At 35.3% G+C, this 13,141-nt stretch overlaps 1 protein-coding gene across 2 annotated transcripts in view; it reads left to right on the plus strand.

The window, feature by feature from the left end:
- The window catches only part of ck (myosin-VIIa ck), a 46,008-nt gene that overhangs the window by 13,387 nt on the left and 19,480 nt on the right, over nt 1-13,141 (plus strand). For both annotated transcript variants that reach the window (XM_069499099.1, XM_034971855.2), the window contains exon 2: nt 9,710-9,758. In XM_069499099.1, the coding sequence (XP_069355200.1) occupies nt 9,741-9,758 (18 nt within the window). In that variant the 5' untranslated portion in view covers nt 9,710-9,740. The remainder of the gene's footprint in view (nt 1-9,709; nt 9,759-13,141) is intronic.

A 13,141-nucleotide genomic window follows, 5' to 3' on the forward strand; every position in this document is an offset into this window, starting at 1 on the left:
AGATTGTATGGGGATCAGTAGTGCCGCGACAGGACTGTGACAGTTGGTGACAGCACTATTGCGGCAGCGCTGCTGCGTGCAGCGTGGTTGGGAGTCATACCTTAAAGGTTCAAATAGTACATTACTGCAGCGGCCAGCAAAAGAGGCACTGATGGACGAACATATGTAGAATGTAGATGTTACCTCCTTGGTTGCCATGTTTCGGAGTCGTTCGTTCCATTTTCAATTCCACGACAGAAATGAATTTACTAAGTAAAATTGTATGTAATTTATTTGGCCGCTAAACCACGAGAGAAATTGATTTTTATACAACTTTTGCCAGTACAGCAATTTCGATTTATCTCGAAGAAGGTTGTCAAAATAATGCTCAAATTTCCAAGCATGTTTGAGAAAAAGTCTTATTTTGAACGTAGGTAGTTACCTACCTAGACCTACTACCTACTATATAAGCTGTAAACCCAAGCTAAAGCAACAAAGGGCTGATTACTACACTTGTAGTCGTAACTACATGTTTAACTTATTAGTTATTATTACCGTGCAATATTGGAAGTTGGAACCGACCCTCCGTGAAATTCAATGCTTTAGCTCGCAGCGTGTGCAAATTCGTACGTATTCTTTTCATTGTTTTGAAAACAAACAACGGAATCGCTGGCGTATTGTTCCTATGTTGAAAGGAAGCGTGTGTTTTCGACTCCTTGGAACCAAACAATTGCAGTAACACCTGCATTTTGTTATACAAATGCGTGCGCGCCTCTTACTTTCATTAGCTTATGAGCCTGAACTTCAAACAATCCTTTTTGTCCCCTTTTTGCGTGGGTTTTGTAATATATTTGCCTCAGTTTCACTCAAATAGAGTTCTTGCTTGTTGGAATAGGTTTGTTTTATTTTTCCCACAAAAAATACTTCTTATTGGAATTTTATTTACGTGACGGACGAATAAATTCGCAGTACAGGGTTCCTTTGCTAACAATTATGTAGATGCATTATTATGAATTAATAGTGTAGCAAGAGTGCAATATACTAAACTGTACTGTACCTACCTACCTTCATTTGTAAAAAAGTCAGTAATCTGTGTCCATAGAGTATGTTCGTACTTCATGGACTCAGACCACCACCTATAGACGCTTAATAGCCGGACACCCCCGTTCGCCAAGCTTAGGCGGTTGCCTAGCACAAAGTCGGCTCACACCCGTTCGGTACCTTCATTCCGAAGATCGTCTTTTGAGTCCACCAATCACAACAAAGCATTCTCCCCTGTCCCCCGTCAACATTTAACGATTTTATTTTCATGCAGATCCTTGATATATGCGTACTCTTGAGGTTGAATTCTCTGTGTCCATGGATCACATAATACTTCGATGCTAGAATCTTATACTTTCGTAGGTGTGTTTTCAAAAAATGAGCAATGTTTGCAGGGTTCATGTATCATGTATGTACGAGATTATAATATGTATGTGAGTTTCTTTACTCCACCATAATTTCTAAATGCCTGAACAGATATGGATGTACAGGATATTATTATAATCCTTTCATCCTCCCGAATGACACTGGCTATAAATTTTTTGAAAAAGTTCAATATGGCGGCTGTGTGACTTTTGTATGTGTATGTGACTTTGTGACTCATTTGTGACTGCTTTACGACTTTATGGCTGTGTGACTTTTGTATATGCATGTGTATGAGTATGTGACTTTTTCACTTTTTGGTTAGTTTTGTGGCAGGGCACTCATGTTTTTAATTTTTTAAATTACAACTTATTTAATGTATAAAACGGGTACATACCACGATTAATTTTTGTTTTTATTTGCCGATACCCGTTTTATACATTAAAAGATGTCGTTAAGAGGCCGCATGCCCGATTTTCGATTTTTTGGGAACTATTGAAGCTTCAGATATAACGATTCTAATAAAAAAAAAGGTAAAATATCATAGATCAATCCCTTCTTAATAGACTACCGGTAACAAAACATTAATTTTATTAAAAATTATAATTCAAATCTTAATTCTTGCAGAAGACGTTTTACTGATTTCACGCTTTTGAGTGAAACTTCAGCCACATATTTAATAACAAAAAATTGTAGAAAGCGACTTTAAAAAAATACCAATATTATGAACACACTCTCAAAATTATAATCCTGGATTTAGTTGTTATACGTTGTATACAAAATTAGTAGATAAAAAAATCAAAACCGTACGCACGATTTATGAAAATGTAAGCGTTAGAATAACCCGGATATCTTTAAATTGTCGCAATTTAACTAATAGTAAAAAATATAGCACGAAAGTTCAGTATTCACTTAGCGTAAATTGTAAAAAAATAGAATTCTAGAAACTATTTATATGACCGAAAAAAATTATCAAAGTATCTTAAAATTTACACATAAAATGGTGCAGCAGACAGTACGACTGGCATACCGAGCTCAGCGCTCTTCGAGGGAGGACGTGTTGTTGTCGGGCGCAGTCTCACGCACACATGCAAAGCTTGTGTAAATTACTGTTTTTAACAATACATAGCGCGATCGACTCAGTTTGATGAACATAGATCCGATCAATACTGAACAGATGATAAGTTTTTGATACAATTGGTATATATTATTTTGGTTTTTTTTTTTGGTGTGACTATATTAAAATATCATACTAGAAGTTCTATTTAATTTAATTATATCAAAAAGAGGTTTTCAATTCAGTGCATAATTTTTTCAAGTGAAGTTTTGAATTAAATTAATAATTAGTTTTGATTATTTTTTGAAGCATATAGAAAATTCCACGCAGACCTTTATTGATATAGAGATAATAAAATAAATAATTTAATAAAAAAATAATATCATAAAAATAAGCACTTAACAAAAATATATAGATAGAATAAAAAATATATCACTACCGTTATTATAAATGCGAAAGTGTGTTTGTTTGTTGATTGATTTTTTTTTGTTGGTTTGTCCTTCAATCATGTCGCATCGAAGCAACGGATTGATATTTTTGGGTATGGTTAGAGGGAGAGTGACATAGGCTACTTTTTATAAACTATCCTTATTTGAAATGCGAAAGTATGTTTGTTTGTTGTTTTGTTGGTTCGTCATTCAATCACGTCGCAACGGAGCAACGGATTGATGTGATTTTTGCATGGGTATAGTTAAAGACCTTGAAAGTAACATAGGCTACTTTTTATCCCGGAAAAGTTCCTCCGGGATTTTTTATAACCTGAATCCACGCGGACGAAGTCGCGGTGTAAGGGTGGTAAATTGGGCGGAATAGAAATATACCCGGATACGGAATAATCTACCACCTTACAAAGATTAGAGGAAAAAAAAAAAAAAAAAATTTTACTTACTTGATCTATCTACCTAGTAAAGAATAGAAGCTAGCCGTCGACTCCCTTGTAATGTATATGAGGTGTTATAAATGAAATTTGCTAGATGTTAGGCAAAATTGTTTTTAATGTAACTTTTACCGGGGTCGCTTAATACATAGTGATGGCTAATAATGCTTAGTTATTCTAGCTTAATGCCAAGACTTAATTTAGATACATTAGAATGCCTTAGGTAGATAGTACATAAAATCTATGTTTTAAATTTAAGATGCCATTGGCATGGAATAGACAATGACACAGTGAAATTCATAAAATTGTTTCAAAATAAAAGCTCAGTAGTAAAGACAGGGTTCTTACTGTACACATACACTAAGAAGGTTCACTAAACTGTTCCAGGATACAAACATTTGCTTACTTGTAGGTGCGAAGACTGCAAGGTAGCTGGACGGCATCGGCCAAGCTCCCAAAACTCGATTTAACTTGATTCTTCACAACCGAAATGTTTCATTACAAAGATTTTCACCAAGTCTTATCCATGGAATTAAGTTGCCAGCGTGAATGTGCAAAACCGTAAAACGTAAATTGCAAAACGCAAAAGAAACGAAAAGAAATAAATACTGAAAAATAACGAAAACGCAAAATAATCCCTGCAACAAAGAAAAACAAGGTTATAATTTGTGCTGTGTGAAAATTTCGACACGTGGAATTTTCCCGATCAAACACAACTCACCTATTGAACTCCTGGCCACCAATGGTTTTCAGGAATCCTCCCACAACCCATTTTCCTCATTTATTTGGGAAAGTAAAATAACTGGAACTGAAAGGAAATCATGAAATTAGGATTTTCTCTAACCAAACCGCCATTTTGTCGAATCCACATTACTTGCTTTTTCACTCACCATAACTGATGAAATATTGAAATACGTTAGGATGACTAAATTTATAACAATTGTATTTTCCCAGGCGAAGCCATGGGCGAAAAAGAATGAGATTTTCCTGGAACGAAAAAATTCGTCTTCACATGTTGACTCCAGAAAAATTCTAAATCTCACCAATCGGTGTTGCCAGACGCAACCCGAGTGTGACCGCTCTCAGTTAGTTTGATCATAAAGCCAATTCATTTTTGAATATTTGTGGAACCTAAGGATATATTATAAGAACCGTTTTGTTAATGACTTAACAATAAACAAATGATATTATGGTTTTATTTAATTATTTTGTTTTATTTTTACGACAATTGACAACGAAGCAAACGCCATCTATTGTGGCTCGAATGAACTCTGAACATCGACCCACGCGTAGTTCTGCACCTTGATGCTAGGTGGCACCAACATACTTTGAACAAAATAGATTTTTATTAAAAGCGAGACGCTAGTTAGTAGTTCAAAATTTACAACGTCACAGCGGGCATCAGCTAGTTAATTATAAAGTACATTATATAGGTATAAAATTAAGGTACATTATAAGTGTAAAATTTATGTTTAATATACGGAAAGGTACTATAAATGAGGTGCGTACCAGTTTAATTTATGACAATTATGTATTTGCAAACTGCATCTAAACAATGATATACCTGAGAGTGTATATCAAAACCACAATGATGTTTCCGAACCAAGATTACCAGATTGTTGTGAGGATCAGTGTAGTAATCCTTTGCTAGTAATCTGTTCCTTTAATGATAAGCAGTTTATAACTAACTTAGTCTAGATTTTAACTTTAGTATCAAACTTGCTCCTCCCCCTTTCCCAGCCTCCCCGATGACGCTGTAGTGACGAAGGGCCTACGCAGCTTACTCTATTCAAAACTAAACAACAATGCAACTACTTTACTTATTCTATTGTTCGCGTTATCATCCAGGTACCTACTGCTAACAAAACCATAAAGTTAACTGTTTTGTTTATATGACGTTGGTACTTGGTATCCATATAATACGGTTTTTATTTGTTATTCAATTAATTCATGCTGTTTCTATTTTTACCTGACTTATATTGTAGTTGTTAGCAGTGCTTACTTTATAAATAAGGAATCCGTATTCAGTGTGCTTAGTATGAGATTATCATTTATTCATACCAACATTGCTAGAAATCGAGTGTCGAAATACAATAACGTCCGAATAAAAAGAACCTAAAAATTGAGATTCCCCATTTTTAGATTTCCGAAAAGCTCGATCGATACCTCTCAGGGACACTGTACCTATCATTAATGCGAAAGTGTGTTTGTTTGTTGGTTTATTGGTTTGTCCTTCAATCACATCGCAACAGTGCAATGGATTGGCGTGACATGTGCTTGGGTATAGATAAAGACCTGGAGAGTGACGTAGGCTAATTTTTATCCTGGAAAATCAAAGATTTCCCACGGGATTTTAAAAACACTTAATTCCACGTGGACAAAGTCGCGGGCATCAGCTAGTTATATAGTAAAAATATAATTTTTATCGAAAATTATGCCCAAATATAGTTAAAACTATTAAAATATACACGCTAAAATTTTAATAGTTGTTTTCCCGAAGCGAAATGTCATAGTATAACAATCGATTTACAACTAAAGGAAAATTAGAATCAAAAACCGGACAAGTGCGAGTCAGACTCACGCACCAAGAGTTCCATACTAAAGTGATATTTTTTCCACATTTTGCACGATAATTCAAAAGCTTTGATGCATAAAAATAAATAAAAATATATTTTAGAATGCACAGGTGAAGTCTTTTTATATCCTTTAGATATCTTACTTCGAAAATTGAAATTACTAATTATTAGTTCATGACCACAATTTAATTTTTTTGTGTGATGTAACCATAAAAATCACGGTTTTCAGATTTTTCCCCGAATGTCTGCTATAAGACCTACCTACCTGCCAAATGTCTTGATTCTAGGTCAACGGGAAGTACCCTGTAGGTTTCTTGACAGACCGACAGACAGATAGACAGATAGACAGACAGACAACAAAATGGTCTTATAAGGGTTCCGTTATTCCTTTCGAGGTATGAAACCCTAAAAAAGGCTTTACAGTGTAGAAAACAAAAGAGACCTCGAACCAATAGTAATACCTGTGTCACTACGCGCGGAAGCTTATTTTGCTGTAAACCTTTTATCGGCAGCTCGTACGATTCTACTTACCTTCTAATACTTAGGCACATTTCTGGTCGAGTGCGTGCAAGCTAGTTTATGCCATATCACTACGCGCGAGATTTTATTTTGCACTAAACATTTTCACTATCGACAGCGCGGTTGGAATGGACCTACTTACCTACTATTTACGTTATATCTATTGAATTGTGTAGTATTGTTTCTCACACTATTGAGTTGATGATTACCTAAATGGCTCTCAAGAACTATCAGTCAGAGACATGGGCCCAATACTAAAAATGTGCAAGACCTTGCGCACTTGGGTCAAGTGCGAGTCGGACTGACACATAAAGAATTCTATACCATCGTATAAGAAAGAACACTTTTTTTTTCAAGGCGGGCATTTTAAAATTCTTATTACGTACTAGATGATGCCCGCGACTTCGTCCGCGTGGATTTAGGTTTTTAAAATCCTGTGGGAACTCTTCAATTTTTCCGGGATAAAAAGTAGCCTTTGTCCTTCCCCGGGATGTAAGCTATCTCTACTAAATTTCGTCAAAATCGGTTGAACGGTTGAGCCGTGAAAAGCTAGCAGACAGACAGACAGACACACTTTTGCATTTATAATATCAGTATGGATTTGTTGTTATAGCGGCAATAAAAATACACATCCTATGCAAATTTAACTCTCTACCTACTACGGTTCTTGAGATACAGCCCGCTGATAGACAGACGGACGGACGGATGGATGGTGAGACGGAAGGACAGCGGAGTCTTAGTAATAAGATCCCATTGGCACCCTTCGGGTACGGAACCCTTATTACCAGCGGACCCCAACAGTTCTCAAAAACTATCGATCATAGAATATATATTATATATCATAGAATAGCATTCTTCAACTAATTTTCCATCTCTGTAGGTACTCATCAAAATTGGCTTAAAGAAAGCGTGAAAAGTCTAGGCCGGTCAACACTTATATTCTTTTTTCAACAAAACAAAAACATCACAGTTTGAATACGACCAAATATTAGTTTACTTATAATAGTAGGTAACTACCTAATCATCAAGTTTTTTGTAATATAATATTTTAGGTAGTAATCGGGCCATTGTCGATCGGTTGAAAAGTCGGTTCGAAGCAAATACAAACACAATAAATGTCCCTGCAAGAATTCAGCACGTGCAAATTTTATTTACCTAAAGCTTAGCACCTGTACAATAGACAATTGCACACCTAAGACACGGTAATATTACGTGCCTGAGAGTACTTCTTTATGAAAATAACAATAGTATACCTGAGATAACCAGATTACTCTATTGACCAATGTCATAAACATTAGTTAGTAATCGGGTTCCTTCCATTGTTCATCGCAGTTTGATGCCCGCGACGTCATCCGCGTGGATTTACGTTTTTAATTATCCCATCCAAACTTTTTGGTTTTCCGAGATAAAACTTATGTTACTCTCCAGATCACTGTCACTTTAACTAGGTATATCCATGCAAAAAATTACGCCAATCTGTTGTTTTGTGATTGAAGGACAAACCAGCAAACCAATAAACCAACAAACGAATACACTTTCGCATTTATAATATGCATTCTTATAGGTGTTTACCTATGTGTAAGTAACTGTGTAAGTTATTACACATCTTAATACAAAATAAATAAATCTAACAAAAAATAAATTAAAAACATACTAAAGATCCAAAATTGTGTTCTATAAGAGCTTAGATTTTTTGGAATCGACTACGCAAAGTATCAATATAGGCCTGTCCGACCTAAGGTGAGTATGCCATGTCTATGTGTGAGTGCAGAATACGGTGCCATTGTGAGGTACACGCACACATTTAAAACTCGAGCTGAAACTCATTAGAGCGCTACAGCGTACGGCCTCTTAAACGACGAAATAAGCTTAAAATCATTAAATTACAACTTGTTTAATATAATCCTCATTTAATCCTCTTCATAGGTCTGTACTCTGTACATAACCCGTTTGACTGATGTTCTACGTCGACTAGATCTATACAACTCGAAAATCACCATATAAAGGCTCGCACGTCTCACTTAGTAACGAGTTGACTAGTTATTGATGATGATGCCACGATGCGGTGTACCTACCTACTTGGTATCGCAGCATGAATGCATGGCTGCGTGTGGTGAATTTTTATAGTTTTGAACAAGTGATGAATGGCTTGGAAAAAGTAGAAAGATTCATATCTGTAGTCAAGATATGAATGTTAGTTTGATTTCCCTGTAAATTTATTTATTTCTCACTACTAATGTGTATTAAATATCGGTAATTTTCAAGTTCCTTTATTTAGATGCTTCTTTTTTGGTTTTATCAAAAGTAGGTAGTTAGGCAAGTTTTTTCTGTCTTTGATTTTTACCTTTTTGGAAATACAAGGTCAATTTAATCTAGGTCAGGAAGATTTTCATGCTATTTTTATTTGAGTAGGTACCTACAAGTAGCCGATAAGAAATATTGTAGATTTCGGCTTCATAGAGCATTTTCTCTGTCACTCATACCTATGTGACGTTTTGTCGGTCTCAACGACAGAGACAACGCTCTACCAAACCGCTATCTCTTTCTAAAGGCCAATATTTCCTGCCGGCAGTGTAACTTCAGTGTTTTCATAATCTAACTATTCCTATCAAATAAGCGCGTCATCATCATCTACCATCATCACGCTATTATCACAAATCATTAGAGGAGCTGGCGAACAAAATGGTGTGTTTACACTTCTGATCAAATTTTTTTTTTAACTTTAATCCGGATGTTTTTCGTCCACTGAATACAGATCTGAGCTTGTTTCCAAGCAAAACGGCCTAAAACTGAGCTAAAATTCAGCACTAAATTTAAGGGATTTCAATCAAAGCGGTACAATTTACAGTAAAGGTTTTTTTCCAAATTTTTTCAATTACCCCATTTTGTTCGCCGGCTAACATTAGATCAGTCAGAGTCAAATGATTTATTCAAAATAGGTAATAAAGTACTTTTTTGATAGTCAGTTTTTGGATTTGTAAGATATAGTGGTGATAATTATTACGCAACCTTAAAACTATAGCTACGAGGGTTCCAAACGCACCCGTCTGAGATCAGTTGGATTAAATCGGATCGTAGGTTCTATTATCTCTTTAATTATTTATTTTTAGATTCAAATGAAAATACAATAAACAAAAATACCAAACTTATTCTAGAACATAAAAATTACAGATCGAAAATATCATCTAAACCACCGCTAAAAAATTAAATCTTAAAAATAAACGCACTATTTATAGTATTTTTGATGATATTATTTTATCTTATTTGGGAAACTCACGATATTTTTATTTGTTTCAGATCGAGCCGGTGACCACATGTCGGCGCCATCATGGTGATCGTTACCAGAGTAAGTCGTTCGTGAATTTCTTATGTGACAGATTTCTATTAGAAAATCAACAAGTTAATTCAAATACAGACAGACATATAACTAATTAGAATTTAAAGCTGCCTTTCCAGCAGGTGTAGTGTACCTACCTACCTGAGTTTCAAACTTATTGGCGACAGAGAAGTTATATCCACAAATCTAGGTAGATACAGTAATGTTTCGAAGGTCGAAGATTCGAAGATGTTCCTAAGTTCTGTTACGTCATCACTCATCTATAAACGGGTAATTGACGTAAACAATCTCTACGCGCACCTACCTACTCGTACCTTAAAATACCTATGATACCTATAGGCAGTGGCGTGCACAGGTATAGAGGTAGCCGGGGTTGGCATTTACCTATGTATGAACCTATTCAGTTATAATTAAAAATAAGCATTGAGCTATTAGGACTAAGGTAAGCAGTGCATTGCATCTATGACCTGCACGTCACTGCCTATAGGGCAGGCTATAGTAGATATCTCGATGTAATGTAGACATTTATCGTCATCACTAGATTAGCTGGCTTCGGAAGCTTTAGAACGCTTTAGTCAGTAACTATCAATCCCAAAAAAAAAGGGCGGGAAAAACTTCGTACTTGGCGGACGTGAAATTTTCGTGCTTTGATTTTATTAATTTAAATTTAAACTTTAATAAATAACAAACCTGACATTGGCTAATCTGTGTAAAGCCAGAAGAAGAACAAAAAAAAAATCAATCCCAAGTCAGCACTCAGCAACATCAACATAACATCTTTGTAAAGTACTTTTTTTATTTTTTTATTTTTCATGTACCAAAATTATTGCAGTTACATTGTAGTAATAAATTAAGTTACATTGGAAATGCTTATCTCTAAATAGAGATTTCTTCCAGCTTCCCAGGTTGTGAGTAATAGAACTTACTAGGCGCTGGTAACGGTTTTGCTATAGGTACGTCTATGTAGTCTCCTATAATAAGATTTAAAGTAAATAACATGAAGTAAATTTACTTACATACCTAATATATCTTTATTGTTGTATGATACCGGAAAATTACATGAATAATGTATTCTTGCACCTAGGTACACAAGATCAGAGTTCAAGGTTCGGTGCTTGCTTGCCTTGAATACATGTCATAAAGAACGTTGCACTGAAGAAAAGCTTTTGCTTTATTTATTTTAGTGCGTTACCGTATTTAGTTTTATAAAAAAAAACTCGGGTTTTTCCTCGACAAATTACCTAATTTGTCGAGGAAAAACATTTTTTCATTATTTTCCCACTATGAAATAAGTATTTGTTTAAGAAAATAAGTTGAAAAAGTTGGCTAAGGTACCTAGGATTTTTTTTGTTTCTATTTTTCACGATATAAGTCCCGTAAATTGCTATTGCGCTGAAACAATGTCTCATTAATGTTAATGAATCATTTTGACGTCTGCCGAAACTTCAGTCTAGTGCTGACGTCACTAAAATGGCGGCCACGCGCATTAGCAATTTGCGGGACTTTTATCTATTGTGATGGTGCTATGTGTGGTAATTTAAATAAGTTAGGTTTCATCGACTAGGTAGGTACATCGGTGCTGCAAATAACTGTAATATTATCTAGTATTTGCTTAACAAAAACAGAAGTTGCATTTACTTAATATGGAAATTTATAAAAAACAAACCCACATCTCGGTTAAAAATACTTTTAAATGTGAAGGCCTTCATGTTGATGTTTGTGTCTAGTGATCTCATGATAATTATATCCGATCTATTCGATATAGCTTTTCTTGTTAAATTCCACCTTTACCGAGGAAATCAACGACTATTTCATTTTATAGTAATGGTGTTTTCTAGAGTTAAAATATGATAAGACACAAAATGGTTGACTCTAAATATATAAAAGGGTTGACTGACTGACTGATCTGTCAACGCACAGCTTAAACTACTGGATGGATCGGGCTGAAATTTGGCATGCAAGCTATTATGACGTAGGCATCCGCTAAGAAAGGATTTTTGAAAATTCAAGGGGGGAAAATAGGAGTTTGAAAGTGTAGTCCACGCGGATGAAGTCGCGAGCATAAGCTAGTAATTCATAAAATAGGCTTAGAGAGCGATTTTTGAATAAACTTACCTTTATATGAAAGGGCTTTCCATGTACATTCTAAAACAGATTTTTATTTATTTTCCTGCATAATAGTTTTTGATTTACCTATCGTGCAAAATGTTGAAAAAATACGACTGTAATACGGAACCCTCGGTGCGCGAGTCTGACTCGCACTTGGCCGGTTTTTATAGTGATAGATTGCCTGCTTCATAAGTTTTATAACACGACGATCACACGACATATTGTCCCGTCAAAACCATTATGCATTCGAAGTAGCCTCCAAAATACCGGAAAGTGAAACACGGCAGGCGGGTTCCGATCAGTGCGTTTGGCAACACATTCCGACCAACTGAATCTAGCACTGTCCAGGCCGTTCACCTTCTCACACACAGACACACAGTACGAAGCGATTTGAAAATAGAGAAAAGCTGTAAGTAGGTACTTTTAATTCTGCAAAGGCTATTTCTACGTGGTTGGGTTACAAGAACCTTAAATGAACACATTCATGATTAACTATAATTATTGAGGGACTATTTAGATTATAACTATTAAGACCTTTGTAAACTACCCATATTTAGCAAATAAAATAATTTCAATTTCAATTTCAAAAAAATAAATTACCAATTAAAGTTAATAGAAAACAAACTTAAAGTTACTTTATCCGTTATTCCCAAACCTCAATAGAATAGCTACTGAAAATACTACTTTGATTTTTATTTAAATACTAGAGGATACCCGCGACTTCGTCCGCGTGGATTTAGGTTTTTGAAAATCCCGTGGGAACTCTTTAATTTTCCGGGATGAAAAGTAGCCTATGTCCTTCCCCGGGATGCAAGCTATCTCTGTACCAAATTTCGTCAAAATCGGTTGAACGGATGGACCGTGAAACGCTAGCAGACAGACAGACAGACAGACAGACACACTTTCGCATTTATAATATTAGTATGGAGTATGGAATAAGTATGGATTTAATACGTAATTACTACGTTGCTAAAATAAAAACTAAATAGGTACTTACCTATTTAGACGTTTATGAAAATCAATGAAAACCCCAAATAGTAGATTATTCAACATGGGGGTAATAATGTAATGTCTTAGGTCACGGGCGCCGGGAAAAATCCCAAGCGTAACGAGGGATTTTAAGGTAACTCCCGAGCGTAGCGAGACTATAGCAATGGTTTTCCTTAGAATAGAAAGAGTAAGTTTTCAAGTAGGGCAAGGTTGAAAGTACAAGGTCAGCTGATAGAAAATAAACTTGTATTTACATAAGAGTTCATTCATAAACGTACTGGCTAAGCACCTAC

Source organism: Maniola hyperantus, chromosome 1 (assembly GCF_902806685.2).
Source record: "Maniola hyperantus chromosome 1, iAphHyp1.2, whole genome shotgun sequence".
Classification (NCBI taxonomy): Eukaryota; Metazoa; Arthropoda; class Insecta; order Lepidoptera; family Nymphalidae; genus Maniola; species Maniola hyperantus.